This window comes from Diorhabda carinulata, chromosome Y (assembly GCF_026250575.1).
Source record: "Diorhabda carinulata isolate Delta chromosome Y, icDioCari1.1, whole genome shotgun sequence".
Lineage (NCBI taxonomy): Eukaryota > Metazoa > Arthropoda > Insecta > Coleoptera > Chrysomelidae > Diorhabda > Diorhabda carinulata.
Window position 1 is genome coordinate 5,430,237 of NC_079473.1, and position 22,827 is coordinate 5,453,063.

General features: G+C 32.4%; 1 protein-coding gene across 1 annotated transcript; it reads right to left on the bottom strand.

Moving 5' to 3' along the window:
• Positions 1-17,277: 17,277 nt before the first annotated feature.
• LOC130902881 (uncharacterized) lies at positions 17,278-21,408 on the bottom strand. The gene is made up of 2 exons (XM_057815162.1): positions 21,263-21,408; positions 17,278-21,151 (listed from the first exon to the last, which is right to left on the bottom strand). Exons 1-2 carry the CDS (start codon positions 21,406-21,408, stop codon positions 17,278-17,280), a joined length of 4,020 nt encoding a protein of 1,339 aa, XP_057671145.1.
• Between the last annotated feature and the right edge of the window lie 1,419 nt (positions 21,409-22,827).

The following is a 22,827-nucleotide window of genomic DNA, read 5'->3' on the forward strand; positions in this document are numbered from 1 at the left end:
TTGGTGATCACTGGTCGAAAACACCGAGACCACCAAAAATCGACGTGATAATAACGTCAAATAATTGACGTGTATAACACGACATCTTGTCACGTCATAATGACGAGACTATCTAGTGATAACTCATCTGAAAAAATCAGATATATTTCATTTGTTTTATTTTGTGACTAATGTAATTATTTTGTGAGGCTATTTTCGATAATAAACAACCATGACACTGAAAATTCCAGCATTTTTTTATTTATTGAGTCCAAAAAATTGAGATCTTTTTATATGGTATTTAAACAAAACCTATAATATTATCTAATATCTATAAATAATTTTTTTTAAGAAACTTCCTATAAAAATTTATAATTGGCGGGATCTACTAAAGTAACGCGTATGCGCTTGCGCCGCTAGCCAACATGATGATGACAACCCGCCATCCACAACGAACGACCATTTTATATTAATCATAAACCGGCTTGGTTATTATGATTATATATTTTATTATGAATATATATTTTATTTAATAATAGTTAGATGATCTGCGGTGCTGCTATTAGTGTTTTTAGTTTTTCTGTTGTTCCATTGTGGTAAGTATAATAATTATTATAGTTATTTATATTTTTTGATTTGAATATATCTGGTTAAAGGTTATGGCATGTATGGTCGAAAATAATAATTCAATTTCTCAATTCTTAATTTTATTCAGTTATAATTTTCATGTTTCAAGCGAAACATTTATGATTGGGAAATAGCCAATTGGAGGTATTGATTGAATAAATTGCCTCCAAAATTTTAGCGCTCAAATAGATGAAGAAACTCAATAAACCATATGTCTTAACTTCATACATTGACTTAAATGGCTATATTTGCAGTGCTATGATTTACCTTGTTTGTCTCAAATAGAAGTAGATTTTATGCATTTTTATTAACTTGGTATTTAGCAGTGGTATGAGTTTTGACCTTTATTTTGTAGTTTTATAGTAACAATGGCATTTGTGGGTGTAGAATTTTCCGAAAATGGTTTAATAGGTTTGGTTCATTCTTCCTGGTTCACCCCTTTGAAGCAGAATGTTTTGTGGCCACCATACAGAACGAGTGCTGCTTTCAATAGGGCTCTCACACTATGTGAAGAACCAAATGAACATAATTGGAAGTTGTCTGGAGTAAAAAGAATATTTTTTGAATGTGGTGCGTGATTTAGTTTTGTTTCATTAAGTTTATATTTTCAAAAGAATTTTAAAGAGTTGTGGTGTGGTTCTGGGTATTTGTTATACATATTTGTTTTTTATTTTTCAGATGATCTCAACAAGGCACAAAAAAAACTGAAATTCGTTAGTAGAAGGATTTTGAGTGACAGTGAAAGTGAAGGAGAAACAGTATATATTATATAAAATATATAAAAATATATTTCTGTGAGTGGCTCTGGTAAGTACACTTTTCTATAAATATGTTTCTATTTAAAATAGCTTTAATCGAAATAATGTCTAACTTATTTTTTTATTTACAAATAATTTTTTAAGAGGATGAAATATTTTTATAGATATTAATAGGTATGAGATCAAACTGGGCTCTACGCAGTTAGCGTAGATACTAAGCGTACAATCTGACACTGAAAATAAATAATAAAAAATTAGAATTCTTCTTTTGTTTTAGGTAAGTCAGCTTCTAGGCCGATTGTGAAACCAAATTCACAAATATCTCCACCAACTTCCACTAGACAAAGTACAGAATTGCTTTCTCAAACACCTGGGGGATCACATTCGCAATCAATTCAAACAACTTCCAATATACAGTCTGAAGAGAATACAGATAGAATTCATCCAAAAAGTAGGTTCTTTTATTTGTTTAATACTGTGAATAATTTTTTTTTATATATATATATATAATAGATTTAGAGAAAATTTTTCTGGAATTGAAAAAGTTGAGAGAAGAGGTCAAGGAAGTAAAGACTCTTTTAAAAAACTCTCGAAGTTCAGTAGTTGCTAGTCTACCCAATGACATACCCGTGCAGTTTCCAATAGACGATCAAAGGAAGTTTGAAAATTTGGAACAATATTTGAAATCCGAAGAAAAATTTAATGATTTGGTAAGTACTTTTTACATAGAATTTCATTAAAAGTGAATTAAGAATTAGACATCTCCCATTGATTTAAGTGTAATTGTAATCTAAATATTTATTGTACTTACTCTAAAATAGAATTTTGTGATAGTTTTATTATGGAGGTCTATTATAGTAGTTTTATTTTTTGCTTTAGGCATCCTACCTTTCCTCAATTGGAGTAAATGGCACCACAGCTTATGTTAATAGAATCATGAGACTACTCTTGACCAACGGTTTGGCCAAATTGTAAATTTTGCTGGGCAGAGAAACAATAAAGTGCCATTTTCCAACACTTTAGTGAAATCTGTCATCATTCGTAAGTACTATTCGTTGTTTTTGTGTGGTACTGCCTAAATTCGTCCTTCATAAAGCATAATAGAATAATACTATTTTTTTATTTCTGCGACAGGGATAATTCTCATTAAATAACCACTCATTTATTTCGTTACAGGTGCCATACAAATCAAAACTCCCTTGACCTCTCAAGCAGATGTGGAAAATGCTATCAAAATATGGCTAAAACATGCCAAACAACGTGAGCAAAAAAGAAATGCTGGTGCTCTGGTTTGATTGTATTATCAACTACTTTTTATGAATTATTAGCATATATTTTTATTTTTAAAAATGTCAAAACGTAAGTTGAAAGAATTGGTTGGTTCAAGACAAAAGTGTAGAAGGGCTTTACAAGCGACCAAACAAGAATTTCAATATAAGTCAAGAACCTCTGTTAACCCTGGACGGGGTGCAGAAAATGTTGATGAAACAAATGACTGCTTTTTCTTCAATGACACTATTAGCAGCAACACTAGTAGTACTAGTACTAGTACATCATCTGTTAAAGTTGATAAATCAATCAGTTCTGATAACAATGATTCATTATGCACAGAAACTTCTATTGCTAATGATTTGGCTGAATGGGCTATAAAACATAAAATTTCACTTTCTGCTTTGACACACCTTGATAGATGCACAATTCACTGAGAATATTATAAACACAAGGTAGTTTTCAATGGTTTAAATGGTCAGAAACGCACGAATGAATCTTTTCGCTTACAATTGGATGATGAGCATCATATCTCGCAGACTAGTTTTCATGAATTACCAATTGATCTAATTAGTAGTTTTCCGATTGACTACATGCACAACATTTGCTTAGGAGTAGTTAGAAAGCTACTGAATACTTGGATTGCAGGATCCTTGAAGGTTAGATTACAACATCAGAGAGTTAAAATGATTTCAGAACGATTGCTCAACCTTAAAAATATGATACCAGTAGAATTCAATCGAAAACTCCGTTCGCTTAATGAACTAAATTATTGGAAAGCTACTTAATATAAAATGTTTTTAGTGTATTTAGGTCCTTCGGTTCTTAAAGATATTGTGGATTTAGCTATATATGAAAACTTTCTTGCTCTTTGTATGGTTTGGAGTTCATGGTTTATAATGTACACTTAATGTCACATCTTTGTGATGATGTAGATTTATTAGGCAAATTGGACAATTTTTCGACTTTTCCGTTTGAAAATTATTTGGGAGAGATAAAATCATTAATAAAATCTCCAACCAATCCCCTACAACAAGGTCATTGACGACTTGTTGAAAAGGATTTTTTAATTTCACAGCCAGTATCTAATATTACGTATAAATTGGAAAGTAAACATACATTGGGACCACTTATTTTTGACGAAAATTTGAAATGGAATCAACAGTTTCATAAATTGAGATTACCAGGCATAACATTATCAGCATGTAATCATTCTAAGGCGGATAGTTATGTTTTAATTGGGAATAAAATAGTTGAAATTCATAATATAGTAAAATCTGCTGACAGTCAAATATATCTTATTGGCAAAGAGTTTCTCGGCTATTCAGACTTATATACATATCTTCTACTTCCAGCAATTTAAATATTTTCATAGTTGAAAATCTCACAGATCTCAAAATATGGCCTGTTGGGAAAATAACTGCCAAATGTATTGTTCTTGAATTAAGGGGTTCTCTAATGGCGATGCCTATTATTCATAGCCAATTTTAGTTTCTTTTTTCCAATTTTTCATGCAAATAGAGCAGTCATTTGTTTCACAGGACGTTTTGACATTTTAAAATATTACTTTCATAATAAATAAACCATATACTATTCAGTATTTCTAATTTGAACAGATATTACAATACATTGTTAATTTGTGTTATGAAAACTGGAATTTTAAGTTTCTTTTGCAGTTATATCATGTTTTTCATGCTATTGATAAATAAATTTTATCAAAATAATATTTTGGTTTATTTTTATAGGTGTGCTCCCTTTCCTATGTACATGTAAAGTCTTTTTCTTTATTAAAACAAATTGAAGCCTATTAAACATTTTTTAAACTGGGACAAATTGACGTAGTAGTAGACGCCATAATCACGTCATACAACAATTAAAAATCACGTCTTATGTGACGTGTAAATCATGTGATATAAATGACGTCATTGGTCCGAGACATTAGGAGGTCATTTTCACGTTATATTCACGTCATTGAACTGGTCATTACTAGTCATCTCATGACCAGATTCCGACGTCATTTTCACGTGACCTTGCTACCTGGGGAAGAACATTTTGTTTTTTATTATTTAGATGATGTGTGATTGATGAGAGTTGGATAGTTTCTTGAGGTGCGTCTGTGTTTTGTTTATTTTCAATTGCCAAATGTGTGTTTGTGGCTAATGAAGGATTGCTGTGATTTTGTGTTTGAATGTAGTCTCGATGAATTAGTGTGTTATGTTTCTTTTGACAAACCTTGCAGGTTCCACGAGTGCAAGAATCTGACCTATGATCATCTCTGAGACAATTAAAGCATAATTTTAGTTTAATTAACTCGTTTTGTCGCGTTGAACTTGGTAACTTAAGGAATTTTTTACATGAATAAATGTAATGATCTTGATCTTTGCAATAAGCGCATTGCGCCTGCGTGACGGCACATGTGATTGTTTGACCTTCACCTCGTGAGGGATATTTAGAATTAATTTTGTTTGTTTGTATACTGTTATTTGCATTTTTGTGCGTGTGATTATAATAGTTAGATTTTAACATGGTTTGCTGATTATCAGTTTTTTCTTTGCTTTCTAAATATTCACAACGATTTACTAAAAAGTCGAGAAATTCTGACAATGGTGGAGGTTCTCTTTTATTTTGTAAATGTAAATGTTCATGCCAACGTTCCCTAGTACGTGCGTCTAGTTTAATTTTTAATAGTTGAATTAATAGGCGATCCCACGAATCAGTTGGTTCACCTAGAGCTTTGAGTGAAGTAATTAGTTGTTTGAATGTGTCAGTTAAATTTCTTAAAAAATGAGCTGATTCCTTAGTAATTACTGGCATGTTAAATAATTCTTCTACATGTTTGTCTATAATAATTTTTTTGTTTTCAAATCGTTCTCGCAATATACGTAAAGCTACTAAATAATTCTCATCTGTCAACTCAAGTTGCTGAATTAATTTTTCTGCCTCACCCTTAAGTCGGCCCTGTAAATAATACAACTTTTCTACTTGAGATAACTGCTGATTCTGGTCAACTAATGCCTGAAATCTTTGAATGAAAAATACCCATTTTTTTTATCGCCATCAAAGATAGGTAAGTCAATTGGTGGCAGTGTAATTTTTGAATTTACAGTAACACTATTGTTGAACAAATTATTTTGTCTAGCTACATTATGACTAGCTGTTATTCTGGCTTGTATGTTGCTGTGAAACTCTACAATTTTATTTTTAGCGCCGGCTTGTGCTTTGAAGAAGCTGTTTTCGAATGTTTCACGATATTCTGAATTAGTTGTACACTTTTCTAGCAATTCTATTCGTGACTGAACTTGTTCGAAATGGTTGAAAATACTCGATACGTGGTCTAGACGTGATTCTAATTCTAATAAATCGGATTCGTTGGCTCATTTAATGAAATTTATAAACCTATTCAGCTTTTCGATAACTACATCGCGTTGCTCTTTTAACTCTAGCAAAATATCGGTTTTGTCCGATTTCGATTGATCTACTTTTGACACATTTACTTCATTTTCTCCTGCTAACATTGTGATGTTTTGTGAGAACCGACTAAATGAAATGAACTAGTTTGCAGTAAAATACTTATAGAGATTCAGAATGAAATAATATCGATTTTAATGATTTGAAATCCCTATGCATGCAGATGATAAAATGGAACAAACTTACGGTTTGGAAGAATAAATGATTTGCACTACACTTTTCAGCCTGTGATTGTCTGATTGTTGTAAGTACTGTCTTGAATTGTTGAATCAGCGTGAACTGTTGCCGCTGCTTTTACACTAAATTCGCTCGAAGAGACCAAAATGGTTGGATATCTTGATTGAAAATGTTTTAATTTCTTTTAATTTAATGTCTTATTATACGCGATAAATCATAATCAAAATATTATTAATTTCATGAAAAAAGAGGCAGATGAAGGAGTTGCTATTCCTTTAAAAAATTACAGGTATGTAGCGAGATTTCATTCGAGAAGTAGGTTGAAGAAATGCAGAATTTACACATTTTTATATAGGCACCTACTTATTGAGTGTCATATTTTAAATTAGAATATTAACATTTTGTGATATTTCAGGGAAAGAGTACTAGCTGCTACTGGGGTGTCAAGGTCTACTTTCCAGAAGATATCAAAAGAAGTTCAATAAGTTGAGTGGAGAGGGCCAAGCACATCTTTTCAATCGCCGAAAAAAATACGTAACACTAAAAAAAGAAAGCTGGATCGTATCTCGCCAGAGGCCTTAATATATGTTATACTGATGAAACTTACATACACAGCAGCCATGTTAAAGACAGAGGCTGGTACGATGAGACTCTAAAAGGAATGAAGAAGCCAATTTCTAAAGGCCAACGGCTGATTATAATACATGCTGGTGGAGAAAAAGGATTCGTAATAAACAGATAATTTATATTTAAATCAGGTAAGTTTGAATACTTGTATTTTTTAAAATAGAATTAGTGATGGCTAAAATATCGATATTTCGGCATATCGTATACCGAAAATTATGAATATTAATGTCAATATCTAAATTCAGATTCCAGTGTCGACCAGGCTTAGCCAGAATAGAAAAAATATTTTTTTGTACAATTGCATTTAAATTGCGATTAACCATAGCATTTACCTCCTACTTATCATATACCAATAGAATTATAATATACTTACTATATACTTGTTTGTTTTTGCAGGTACATAAATTGGTGATTACCATAAAGACATGAATAATCAAAATTTCATGACATGGGTTCAAAAGCAATTGTTGCCGAATCTGCCTGAAAGGTCCGTCCTCGATATAGACAACGCAGCATACCATAATGTACCAATAAAAAACATATTACGACGGCTTCTAAAAAAGAAGAAATGTTAAACTGGCTAACAAAAAATGGATTACCAGCAGACTCCAAACTAACAAAACCGGAACTATACCGCATTTTTCAAGAAAATGAATTTCGTTTCCCCATAAAGTACAAACTAGACGAACTGTTACAACAACATGGGCACCGTGTACTACGTTTACCTCCTTATCATCCAGAACTAAACCCGATCGAAAAAATCTGGGCGTTAGTAAAAAATTGGGTAGTTGCGCACAATACAACGGCACTCGCTAGGCAAAAATTTGAGGAGGTATCGGAACAAGAGTGGTATAATATTTGCCAACATGTTAAAAAATATGAGAATGACCTTATACAAAAAGAGCACATCTTAGACCACACTCTAGATCACTTAATATTTACAGTAAACACGGGTTCATCGGAAGAAAGTGAAGACAAAAACAGCGAGGATACTGATAGCTTATTAGAGGATTAACTAGGATGTTCTGATAGCGAATAATGTTTTTTTTTTTTTTTTTTTTTTTTTAATTAACGACATAGATAAAATATTACACTCAACACGTGCAAACACTGCGTTTATTATAAATATACCATGCACACCAAACCTCTATGCAATAAACAGTTGCTATTTCTATAAGATAGTAATAACTAAGTAATATCCTACTGTAATATATGTTTAAATCTTTAAAATATATTTTTTTGTAAATAAGAAATAAGAACCTACGCCACTGGTATATCAGTCTGAAGCGACAGAGAGGGAATATTTTAAAGTGAGGCAGACGATAACTAGTTGATGACGCCTGTGGCATTTTCTTAGTTGATTCGTACTTTACATGTTGATTGGTTGATTGTACAATGAATCGACATACAGACAGCTGCCGAAAATTTGTTGAATGAACATATCACAAAACTAGAAGTCCTTAAAAGATACTATGAAGATAAGAAGAATATTCACATTGAGAAATCCAAGACATGTACTACTATTACCACACTCACTATTCGACTGCCTGACGCCTGTTTCGACGTTCTCCGTTAGTCTCTATGTGTTTTGTACAAACCAAAAAAATATTACCGAGTATAATTTCATTTAAGATCGTCAGTTGATTGAATTAGTAAACTCACTAAAGGCATTGAACAAAATATGTAATTTGATTACATATCTATCATTACTCAGATTGAATTAGAACAACTTCCAAATTCAGTGGTAAGTTCAATAATTACTCATCTTGTACTGATTACTGTGGACAATTTAAATTTTGGTATTACTTAAATAAATACTAACAAATCATGTGTTTTTATATAAAACATCGTAGTTATGAAAAAGCTACTTTCGAGTAGATAAACTCAAATATTTGAGATCCCTAAAATCCTTTTCGTAGAAAATATGTATTGTTTTAATTTTTGTTTTCGCTCAACTCCTTCATTATCTCGAAGTCGAGCAACATTAATAACTAATTGAACCATACGATAGGATCGAGAAATATAAAAAGCTTTTCTTTGGTGATGGGATGGTTGAAAAATGTTTTTAAAGAATTTAAATTTTAAAAATCTGTCCCCACTTTCATGAATAAATTCAAGGCATTTTTTTTGTAAATTAGTTTTTCCTTGTCCTTGCAAAATGAAGTAACCCTTGCTTCGGATAATTCATCAGTATTCATGTTTATTTCCTGTTTTTATTTTTTATTGGAACCTCAATATCAGTGACATTATTAGAAAATTTTTCTTATTGGTTATAAGAGATTCCTCACTCTTGGAAGCACTAAAAGTTTCAGATGAGTATAATAATTCAATTTAGGAAAATATACATGGAGCGGATCTTTCAGACTGATGTAAAATACAGAATATGCAATAAATATGCATATTGATGAGTATGATTTACAGAATCTAAATGCTTTTAAGAGGTTGACAATATCTAATATTAATGAATGAATCATCTCTTCCCAAATAGTAATTACAAAGCCAGATCGATATGTCCATCAATTTTTGAATTTCCCGCCTGCCAACTGAAACGGCAACACTGCACATGTCAATATGCAGTGTTGTTTTATTACTATATCTATATACCAAAAAATTGCTAACAATAATTTATTCAAACTGCTTAAGTTATTTAAACAACTTTTTTTATAAACATTGAATATATTGATTAAAACTGAATTAACTTTATTTATTTTTATAAAAAAATTCATGTACGTCTTATATGAAAGAATAGTCTACATACCTTCAATGTCAAACACATATGTAAACATTTTTCTTCATAACAATTAAAAAACACAATTAAGATTTTTACTTCATGAAAAGGTTTGTGATAACCTTTTCAGAATGTAAATGAATGATTCTGTTAATGTAAAACGGTCGATTAAACTTAGATTCTGGTCCACATTTCTTAGAAGCACATTTTAAGCATTCTCCAAAGCAACCATGACATCTTAAATTCAAGCAGTCACAAAAAACCATTTCTAATTTATTTTCATAAGATGATGACGGCATTGCCGCGTCAAACGGGATTGATGTTCTTCTTGGAAGAATATCGTTATTTTTCTGCAATTTGTACACTAGTGTCTCTGGATGGCGATAGACTTGCCGAACCATATCGAAATGGTTTTTTTTATTTGTTTTAATCAGTGTCTTACACTAATTCGATGTCGGTAAAATTGCGGTATCAAGTCGCCATGATCTTTCTCTATTTTTATCAGTTTGAGGATAATTTTGACTGGATGCTGTAGGTCTGACGGATTTAAATCGGATTAATCTTTTTCTTGAAAGCATCTTGTGAGATTTTTCAGTTTGTGGTTTAGTTGTAAGTGGATATAGAATTGGAGGACTAAAGTTTTCATGTAGTGCTCTGACTCCACTGGATATTAGCGGTATTGAGGAATTATACCGAGACATCTTATGTATCTGTATTCGTTTGCGATAAAATGGCTGCCTTTGTTTGAGTGTTTAGATATTTTTCGAGTGACATATTAGTTCTTATTTTTTTTTCATTCCATAGGGGAGTATCAGTGGAGTAACGCAAACTTATTTGTTGATAAATCGATAACTTTTTACAATATAAAATTGTAGATTTCGTACGAATGTAGAGCAAAGACAAAAGTAGCTAGATGCATTGAAAATACAGGAAAAAGATTTACCAGAAGAAGTTTATATTTGTGGATCTCATTTCAAAGCAGACAATTTTCAATGGAAGAAAATCCTGAAAAAATATTTTTGAAAAAGAATGTGTAATTGATAAAAGAATTAGCTTATTTACAAAGAATATTGCTTTCCGGCAAAAAGTTATGTTAAATTTGGGGATATTAAACCGGGTACTTCTTAGCAGTGTTTAGACTTAACATCTGAAAGGTATTTATTGTCTGTTGGAAAAATGTTGTTAATGCATACTTATTGCTGATTTTGTAGTTTACATCAGTCTGAAAGATCCGCTTCATCCAAATTTTTAGAAATTTAATTATTTCACTCACCTGAAACTTTAAGTGCTTCTAAAAGTATTGATAAATTTGCCACTCAGAAAGCCAGAAAGATTATTTTATAATTAGGTAATTATAATGATTAGGTACCTAGTCTCTAAACTGTAGAACAACTGATTGATATACTTTTCGTTGAGTATTGAGTTGGTACATTTTTATGCAAAGGTGATAATATTGTTTGTTTTTAATTTGATGAAGTATTTTGTTGGTATTATATAAGCTGGCCAAAAAAATGAAGTTTTCAAATTTTATTTGCATTTTTACTCATGAATCACTTCTTCACAACGATGTGACGTAGGAATACGATAAAAATATGTAACTATCTAATCTATTTTTTCCATAAAACTGAAAAACAACAAAACTACAGATTAACTATCAAGTTAAAGGTATTTGACCTTGAACAGAAAAAGAATATACAATTTTTGAGTATCCTATTCTGTAGAGTTTTGTAAGTAACTAATTTAACCATATGACTGGAATAGGGAAATATAAAAAGCTTTTCTAAAAATTAAAACTAAGACTAATACGTCACTTGAACAATATCTAAACACTCAAAAATATTTCACTCCAACAAATCTATTCAAAATGCTTTCTCAGTTTTTAGTGAACAAAGGCAGCCATTTTATCGCAAACGAATACAGATACATAGCGATGTTGCCTAGCTTATATATTTTCATAAACTTTTTCATCAAAATTATTTTCTTGGTCTTGAAAATATTTTTATTTAGGAAAATAACGATAAACCTCGAAGGAAAAAATCATGTCTAGTTAAGATGTATCAGTATAATTCCGCAATACCGTCAATATCCAGTGTCAGTCAGAGCACTGAATGAAAACGTTAGCCCTCCAAAAAAGAAGAAAGTAAGATTTGATCTCGAAAATATATCTATATTCACTTACAACAAAACCACAAACTGAAAAATCTTACAAGACGCTTTTAAGAAAAAGATTAATCTTATGAAAATAAATTAGAAATAGATTTTTGTGACTACTTGAATTTAAGATGCCATGGTTGCTTTGGAGAATGATTAAAATGTGCTTCTAAGAAATGTGGACCAGAATGTAAGTTTAACCGATCGTTTTACATTCACAGAATCATTTATTTACATTCTGAAAAGGTTATCACAAACTCTTTGGTGAAGTAAAAATCTTAATTGTGTTTTCTAATTGTTTTGAAGAAAAATGTTTATATATGTGTTTGAAATTGAAGGGATTTAGATTATTCTTTCATATAAGATATTAATGAATCTTTTTATAAAAATTTCAAATCTTGTTGAGCTCCCATACTATTTATACGTTTACCTCCGTGCCCTTGCTGTTCTTCACGCGAGTTTTTTTTTACATATAGTTGTTTATATAACTTAAGCAGTTTGAATAAATTATTGTTAGCAATTTTTTGGTGTATAGATATAGTAATCAAACAACACCGCATATTGATATGTGCAGTGTTGCTGTTTCAGTTGGCAGGCGGGAAATTCAAAAAGTGGACTTATCGATCTGGCTTTGTAAATACTATTTGGGAAGAGGTGATTCATTCATTAGTATTAGATATTGCCAACCTCTTAAAAGCATTTAGATTGTGTAAATCATACTCATCGACATGCATATTTATTGCATATTTTGTACTTTACAACGATGTCTGAAAGAGCCGCTTCATCTAAATTTTCCTAAATTGAATTATTACACTCATTTGAAACTTTAAGTGCTTCTAAGAATAAACTAACTCTTGTAACCAACAAGAAGAATGTTCTAACGTTGTCACTGGTATTGAAGTTCCAATAAAAAAGAAACAGGAAACAAACATGAATACTGATGAATTACCCGAAGCAAGGGGCCTTGGGTACTTCATTTTGCAAGGACTTTATGGTAGCGAAAAACTAATTTAATAAAAAAATGCGTCGAATTTATTCATGAAAGTGGGGACAGATTTTTCAAATTTAAATTCATCAAAAACATTTTTTAACCATCCCATTACCCATCACGCTAAAAATAGAACAGAAAAGCCTTTTACATTAGCCCTCAGAATGTTGTTATTGAGTAGAGAGTGAGTTTACTAATTCAATCAACTGACGATCTTAAATCAAATTATACTCGGTAATATTTTTTTGATTTGTACAAAACACATAGAGACTAACGGAGAACATAGAAACAGGCGCCAGGCAGTGTAATAGTGAGTGTTGTAATAGTAGTACATGTCTTGGATTTCTCAATGTGAGTATTCTTCTTACCTTCATAGTATCTTTTAAGCACTTTTACTTTTGTAATATGTTCATTCAACAAATTTTCGGCAGCTGTGTGTATGTTCTCAGTGTCGATTCATTGTACAATCAACCAAACAACATGTATATCATAAGTTTTTACATATATTTATTGTAATTAAATATTTACCTCTATTATTCAATTCACTTTCCCCATTTTGTTTTCTATTAGCATCTTCATTAGCCATTCAAAGTATTATCTGATGTGGAGTTGTCAGTATTGGTATTGCCATTCGTTTTCTTAATGCTTCTTTTACATTTGTCAATTTGTCACTGTGCAATCCAATCAAACGTTCATTCCATAATTGCATACATTCAGGTTTGAGTTTAATATTGTAGGTATCTTCAGTTCCATTTTCAATTTCTTCATACCTATACAATTCGAATTTATGTATGATTGTAACATTCAAGTTCAGTTCAAATGATAAGCATTCTCACCTCTTACTCGAACTTATTCTTAAAGTCACACTCAGTAATGAAAACATCAATTTCTGTTGAGCAAAATAGACAAGCTACAATTGCATCATATCGCCTATTCGTATTGATAGCTAAAAATAGAACAGCTCATTCTGTAGGGTAGAATCTGAAGTTTCATTCACTGAAAAGGAATTTTTAAAACAAACTTTTTACATCAACTTGATGAAAGTACTGAAGTTTCTTGCTAAGCTAATCTATTAGCCTTTGTTAGGTTTCGAACCCAATTAAAGCATAAAAGAAGAACTGCTTTTTTGCAAGTCTTTATAGTCAAAACCAACAGCGGAAAAAATTTTTAAATATCTCGATGATTTAATTACAGATAACGAAATAAAACGGACAACTGATGGTGCTCGTGCTATGAACTGAGGGTTGTAACTTTCATTAAGTCACGGCCCAAGCAATCCCGACTTTTTGCTATTCTGTGTGATGAAATGGGAAGTGAGCACAAAGCATTCCTGCTTCATTGTGAAGTACAATGTTTATCAAGAGTTAAAGTACTGTCAAGATTGTTCAAGCTTCTTGAGGAATTATCATGTATTTCATTTTTATTCCAGAGCCGATATCCATTCGAGTATCCTATCACCTGAAGTTTTTTCTTTTTATTGTCAAATTTTGAGGTTTTTTTCTAAATGTTTGGCATAAGCATCTGAGCCAAATACACTTGGATTATTTAGTGTCCATGGTTTACCCTCTATCACTTTTCCATTAAGTTATGGAAAGTTTGCTGGAGTATAATCAAGAATAGTACCTCATTTTTTCATATTTGCTTAATGAACTTTTGTATCAAATTTAATTTCAACCATTTTTATGTATTCTATTATCCAGTCTGACACTCAACTTTTGTGTTCCAGTGAAAATATTATAACATTCTGAAGAAAGCATTCATCAAAATGTATGTTTCTAATAACTTTTATGCTTATGTCACGTTTTGCAGATTTCATCATGCTTTGATCTTCTAGTTTTTTAAATGTGTACTCATCGCCTCTCATTGTGGTTATTATTATCGCTTATGAATACAGATATATTGATTATCATTTCTCTTATAGGTATAGCTGAAAAATTTTTGAGTGAACTTACCTTTTAATTGTTCTGTATGTCCTTCATACAGCTTAGACAATTTTTCAAATATTTCCGTGTCACTTAATTACCAGTACAGCTCATAATATATGTTGACAAATGTATGTTTTATAATTCAAAATCATGAATACTACTTGGTACCTATGCGGTTTATAACCAAGTCCATAATTCTATATGCTTTTAAAGTTATTCCACTTATTTTACAGTTTCCAGGAAAGTTTTTTGTTCTAATGAATTTTCGTTTTTAGATTCGAAATCCTAATTATTTATTTATACAGTGAAAAGTCTCGGACCCATAACTTGTTGTTTTTGGTATTATTAGAATAAAAATATCCTTTTTATTGTTATAACTTAATATAATGACAGATACGCAATAACCTAAACTGTCTAATCACACAAGAAGTCAACTTCACAACGTACTAGTATGTTGCCGTTTTCCGTTTCGATACAAAAAATATTGTAGGCAACGTTGTAAAATATTATTTTGGCTATAATACGTTGCCTAACGTATTATTGCCTAAAGAATATTCTTTATACAATGGTAATAGTATTAATACTCATATAGGTAAGACTCCTATATGGACAGTTGGTATTACATATATGTCTACATATTTTCATTTTATTTGTTTCAGATAGTTAAATCATCGTAACTATAGCGGTTTTGTTTCATGATGTACAAGGCGAAAAATCGTTTTTTTCTTTTTTTTATTTCCGATACGTAAAGATATCATCAATTGATGATTTCGATTAGTTAACGAGATAAACATTTGAAAGTGTTTGAATTTCAAAAGTCAACAATTGTCAGAAATATTTTTTTAGGTGAATGAAAGTAAGACGGTTAATAAGTGTTATTTGTATATTAAAATTATAGCAGTTTTAAAATGCCGTCATCTTTGAGTAAAGAAGTCAATTTGTATTACAAAAATTTGGTAGTGACAAAGTTCAATAACTGGTTGAAGTTGGTTAAGGAGAAGAAAAAACAAACTTATCAAGACCAAAACTCAACGGTATCGTTCCAAGCTCCAAGGGAGGAAAAAGATGCTAACGGTAAGAAGATTAACGTGACTCCTGCAGATAAGTTCGATTCACCACCACCAATGAACTGTAGCGACGCCAATTCCAAGGAAGTTCTAAACAGAAAAGATGTGAAAGAGGAGAAACATATGAACTTTTCGAACGAGAGCTTCTACGAGAAAATGAGATCACTTCAAGAATTTAGAAACGTCGGTCTCTACGTGTATTGCGACTCTTGCGACAAGTATAGATACCTACCCGACGTGAAAGATCCCCTGGATCTATCTGACAAATGGTATTGTTGGATGAATCCAGATGGGAGGTATAATAGATGCGAAATCAAAGAAGAATCGATAGACGATAAAGAAAAGGAGCTGATGATATTTAATAAATATAACGCGGTCTTGGGGGATTGTAATGAACTAGTTGGATGAAGTGGACTGTCGAGTTTGTCGTTCACTACAGCACCCAAGTAGATGTGTTGTTTTCTTCGACGAGGTTGCGGAATGAAGGACCAGTCGTAATTTTAAGTAACGTTTAATAAAAACACTTAAATACGACAATATTACACGTAAATCGATGTACAAAATAAGCAACAAGATAAATCAACAAGAATGTCCACAGTGATATATAGTTGATTACAAAAGATAGCGAAGTTTATATGTATATTTCTCCGGGTATACTTGAACGAAGTAACAGAAAATTGCACGTTTTATGTTGCGTCGTAACGCGAGAGATATTTTGATTATTCAGGTAAATCGTAATTTTGCCCGTTTGTAAGGTTAAGATTTTTTATGATTTGATAAGTGAGAGAGAATCGTTAAGTTGATTTAGATATAGTTCGTTAGTTTTAACGCGCACTGTATGTTTAGTTTCTGTTTACTGTGGATTCTTTTTTCTCACTGTTCTGTACTGTGTTACTTTCTGCTCTCTTACTGTCTCGTGCATGAATGTTAAATTTTATTTATATGGGCTAAAATGGGGGTTAAAAGTATCCCAATATTGTGGTAATATTTTGTGTTAATTGCCGTGAAGCAATAAAAAGAATCTATATTTTTCAAACAGATTTTTTGAAATTTCTCTTTTGTTTGTATAAGGGTTGACCAGATGAACTTGGAATAGTTTGTAAAAGTATAATGAAGGTTTTTTAAAAGTTTTCAATAGTAATTGCTTTTGTGTTTATTTGAGAGAAAGTTATTAGTGACACTTTAGAAATTTAACGATTGGTCTCTTGCGGAGAGAGAGTTATTTATTAGGGGTTTAAAGGTACAAAGGACATTCGACATTTGTCATTGTCTAAAATTTCCTAAAATTGTGAAAGTCTTAACGATTATGGTATTTACCATATGTTGAATCGCAACATTCTCCCGCCGGAAATGAAGTCTCTGCTTCATTTAAGAAAGAAAGCGCGATAGCGGGAAGATAGGGTGTTTTTGGTCAAAGGATATTTCAGCGTTTTCCAGTCTACCTCCGACACGGAGATAACCGGATGTATCTAGAAATGGTTTTAAGGATATAAGTTGTTTATTTGATAAGTTTTTATTCTTTGAAAGTTCCGCTATTTCTGTTGAAAAGGACTGATTTTGAACTTGTTTGATAATGAAGTTTAATGATGAATTTAGTTCCCTGACTGACAGAGGTCCTTTGAATTGACTTTCTTTGTTTCTCGAATTGTGTGTAAATCGTAGGACGTACGCCATTGCGATGTAATTTGGAAAATGAAGAAAAGCGTGAAAAGGTGTTTTGCCAAAAGTTACATTGTTCGGAAATGGTTGTCAGGGATACCTTTCTTTCCTCAGGTACGTTGACGAGATTCTTATTAATCTCGTATTGGGGGAAACCTGAACTGAACTCATTGAGGTATTTGGGTCCATTAAACCACATGGAGTAGATTTCAGGTGTGAATTTTCCACGCGACAGCAGGTCAGCGGGATTATCGCTTGATCCTACGTGCCGCCATTGGAAATTTGTTGTTAGCGCTTGTATTTTCGCTACTCTGTTTGATACGAATGTCGACCATCGACTTGGGTGGCTTTTGCACCAACACAGTGCAATTTGAGAGTCCGTCCATAAGTTAACTGAGTTTATGTCGACTTTAGGTTCCAAAATGTTTTTGACTCCTTGAGTCAGGTTCGCGGATAATAGCATTCCACAGAGTTCAAGTCTCGGAATTGTGATAGTTTTCAGAGGTGCGACGCGTGATTTTGCTGATATCAGTACACATGAAACTGTTTTATCAGTGTAGATAGTTCTAATGTAGACACATGCGCCGTACGCTTCAGTACTCGCATCTGAAAAGGAGTGAAGTTCGATTTTGCTTATTTCTTTGTTATTGAAGATAAGACGAGGAATTTTTAAGTCGTTGATTTGGCAGATGGTGCTTAGAAATTCTTGCCATTTCCTATTTATTTCTTTGTCGGTGATCTTATCATCCCAGTTGCACTTTAATTTCCAGATTTTTTGCATTAGCATTTTTCCCTTAACGATAGCGGGGTTTACAAACCCCAGAGGATCGTAGCACTGTGAAATGTGTGATAAGATATTTCTCTTGGTGATATTGTCCTCACTGACGAGTTCAGTGGGTACCGATATTTGGAACTCATCACTTATGGGATTCCATTTTACGCCTAAGACTTTAGACGGAGATTGATCTAAATTTATGTCAAATTCAGTTATTCGAGTCTGCGATATCTTTTTTAGAAAGGTTTGAGAGTTAGATCCCCACTTGTGCAAGTGGAAACCAGCTGGTTCAAACATTGATTTAAGTTCCAAATAGAGTTTTTCAAGAGATTCGGTTGAATCACACCCTGTTAAAATGTCGTCTACATACGTCTGCGTAAGAACAGCGTCGGAGGCTAGAGGGAGATGTTTATTGGTACTTGCAATCTCATTCAGAACTCTCGTTGAGAGGAATAGACTACAATTCATACCGTAAGTTATTGTTTGTAATTCAATGCATTTTAATGGTTCTTTTGCTGAGTCTCTCCACAAAATATTTTGGAGGAATAGGTCTTTGGGATTTATTCGAATTTGTCTGAACATTTTCTCCAAATCAACTATCAACGCGTATTTGAAGGTTCTGAACCTACACAATATGTCGTATAGGTTGGGTTGAGTTTGATAACCTTTGAGACAAATGTCGTTTAATGAATAACCAGAGTTGGTTTTACAAGAAGCATCAAATACGACTCGCAGCTTAGTCGTAACTCGGTCTTGTCGATAAACTGGCAAGTGAGGGATAAAATATTTGTTTTCGCAACGTGAATTTTGCGACGATAGTGGTACATATTTCGCATGTCCTAGAGATAAGTATTCATGAATAAATTTCTTATATTCCGAATAGAGGTCGGGATTTTGTTGTAAGCGTTTTTCTAAAGAGAAAAATCTCTTTTTGGCAACTGCGAGGGAGTCACCTAACTTTTTGTGTTCTGTGACGGACTTTAACGGAATATCCACTTGGAAATGTCCGTTCGGGAGAATTTTAGTTGTGGTTTTGAAGATGAATTCTGTCAGTTCATCTTCGGTTGATAGAGATTTTAGGTTTGGGAGTTCTTCGATCTCCCAGAATTTGCAGAGAGTGTTTTGTAATTCAGTGTCCGGGTTAGGGTCTTCGGTTTCACTGGCTACATGATGCGAGATAGCGTGTGGGTTTTTTGATTCTTGTCGGGAGTTCAGTCTTCCCGAGATAACGTAACCCAAATGGGTATTAAAGAGAGTAGGTAGGCCGTCACCTAGTTTGATGAGACCATAAGTTAACAATTCATAATAAACATCTGCTCCTATTAACAGATCTATTTTACCGGGTGTGGCAAAGGTCTTGTCAGCTAATTTGTTCACTATCCGCGAAGGAATTGTTATGTGATCTACATTCACTTTCACTTGCGGAATAGTCGTGGTAATTTTTTCGAGTACAGCACAAGAGATTTCGAAGTTCTTCGAGGGGTCAACATTTGAGTGTAGCATTATGTCCAACATTTCGTTAGACAAAGTACTAGTTTCAGATATACCTGAAATGTTTAAGATTTTCTTATACGGGGTGTAGTTGAGTTTTTGTACAAGTTCTTTGCTGATAAAGGAACTCTGACTTCCATTATCCAGAAGAATTCTTACCTTAACAGGTTGATTCTGTCGATTATAAATTGTTGCTTGTGCAGTTGCTAACAACACTAAGTTGTTTTTTATCGAGAGAGCTGATAGGCTAGACGAATTTGGACGCGCTTGATTTTCTTGGATGCTTTGAGATGTGGACGGCCTGTCCTGAATTTGAATAGGACTTTCCAAATTAAAAGTTTGAGGGTTTTGTTGGAAATTCGAATTTAGCGACCGAGAATTGTCTGAGTTACTATGTGGATTGAAATTGTTATTGCACGAATGCCTTTGTTCTACATTGCGTGAGTTTTGAAAATGTAAAAGAGAATGATGTCTTTTATGACAATGGGAGCATGACTTCTGTGACAGACAGGTTTCAGCACTGTGTCTAGTGCCTAAGCAGTTTACACACAATGTTTTGGTTTTGGCAAATTCATTACGCTTAGTAATGGGCAACGATAGGAATGTTTCACAGGTATAAATTTTATGTGCAGTGTCTGAACACATAACGCATCCGTTCATGTTTTGATTTTGTTTAATCGAATTATTCTTAAGATGAGATGATTGATTGTTTGAGTTTTTATTGAACTTTGGTTGTGATTGCGAATGAAACGCTACTTTACTTTGTGACCTCTTGTGCGAAAATGAGTTTTGCGAAGTTTGCGATTGGCTAGTTTTACCAGTGGCATTGTCGAGTATTTCAATTTCCTCTTTAAGAAATTGTAAAAATTCATCTACTGTTGGTAAGGTATCCCTGTTCCTGCATTTTTCAAACTCTTTTTTGAAACCATAATCTAATTTTTGTTGATAAAGATAAGTTATTAATGCCTCTAATAAAACTTTGTGATCAAGCTCAAGATTCTGTAGGAGTGTCCAGTTACGCCTACAGATAGTAGCAAATTTTGAAAGTTCGGTAGGATTGTGCTTACTTAACTGCGGTATGTTCAATAATTCGGAGAAATATACATGTACAATTTTTGTTTTGTTTTCATAAGTTTCTCTTAACAAGTTTATAGCTACTTGCAAGTTTCTATCGTTCACTTGTAAAACGTCTACAATATGTAGTGCATCACTTTCTAAATAGCTTTTTAAATAATATAATTTCTCAGCATCTGATTTTAGTTGCGGATTTTCGAGAACACTAGTTTTGAACAAGTTGTAAAAACTTTCCCATTCAGTGTGATTTCCTGAAAACTTTTTTATTTTTATTTCAGGTAATCTAGTACCTGAGTTGTGGTTTGAATCTAATCTGTTTTCCCTAACTGACTCATTACAACTACTTTCATATATAGTTAATTTTTTGATTGCTCTAGCTAATTGACTCCTAGTTTTACGATAATAAATTTCTACTTTGTTCCTATCTTCTTGATCTGGAATTTCTTTTTCATTTTTTTTTGGTGTATAACTTTCTATTTTATTTTGTGTGATTTTATACTGTTCAAAGTTTTTGATAATTTCCTCTTGTAGAATTTCCAGATCAAAGACATCTAAACTATTTAATTCTGATTCTAATTGTTCAGTTATTCTGGTGATTTCACCTTTAATAGATTCACGTTCGCTGATTAAATGTTTTAAATCCATTGTTGTTTGTTTATTTTAAGTTTAAGAGCGAAAAGTTAATGATATTTTTATCGGATATAATCAGATGCTGGGAATGCTTTATATATTATGTAAAACAGTGTTTTTACAATTAAATATATAGATATAAAATTGAATAATATTGCAAGCAATTTTTCAACAGAGTTTAAAAATAAATGTCTTTTTCTTAAGTTTTCTTGAGCGAAATGTTGATGAGTAATAAATTGGAATAAACTGACCTTTTCCAATCCAGCGATGAGAGATACCTGCGGTTTCTTGCCTACAGGTGTGAGTTTATAGATGATTCGATCGGTTGTATGTTTCTGATGGCACCCTTGATGACTTGTTCTTTTCACTTTCTTGCACTTTGCTTAGCGAGAGAGTTCACTTTGATTTACGTGTATGAGATTTTGTTTAGTTTAGAGTTGCACTGGTTTAGATCCGGCTCGAAGGACCAATCTTGGGGGATTGTAATGAACTAGTTGGATGAAGTGGACTGTCGAGTTTGTCGTTCACTACAGCACCCAAGTAGATGTGTTGTTTTTTTCGACGAGGTTGCGGAATGAAGGACCAGTCGTAATTTTAAGTAACGTTTAATAAAAACACTTAAATACGACAATATTACACGTAAATCGATGTACAAAATAAGCAACAAGATAAATCAACAAGAATGTCCACAGTGATATATAGTTGATTACAAAAGATAGCGAAGTTTATATGTATATTTCTCCGGGTATACTTGAACGAAGTAACAGAAAATTGCACGTTTTATGTTGCGTCGTAACGCGAGAGATATTTTGATTATTCAGGTAAATCGTAATTTTGCCCGTTTGTAAGGTTAAGATTTTTTATGATTTGATAAGTGAGAGAGAATCGTTAAGTTGATTTAGATATAGTTCGTTAGTTTTAACGCGCACTGTATGTTTAGTTTCTGTTTACTGTGGATTCTTTTTTCTCACTGTTCTGTACTGTGTTACTTTCTGCTCTCTTACTGTCTCGTGCATGAATGTTAAATTTTATTTATATGGGCTAAAATGGGGGTTAAAAGTATCCCAATATTGTGGTAATATTTTGTGTTAATTGCCGTGAAGCAATAAAAAGAATCTATATTTTTCAAACAGATTTTTTGAAATTTCTCTTTTGTTTGTATAAGGGTTGACCAGATGAACTTGGAATAGTTTGTAAAAGTATAATGAAGGTTTTTTAAAAGTTTTCAATAGTAATTGCTTTTGTGTTTATTTGAGAGAAAGTTATTAGTGACACTTTAGAAATTTAACGATTGGTCTCTTGCGGAGAGAGAGTTATTTATTAGGGGTTTAAAGGTACAAAGGACATTCGACATTTGTCATTGTCTAAAATTTCCTAAAATTGTGAAAGTCTTAACGATTATGGTATTTACCATATGTTGAATCGCAACACGCG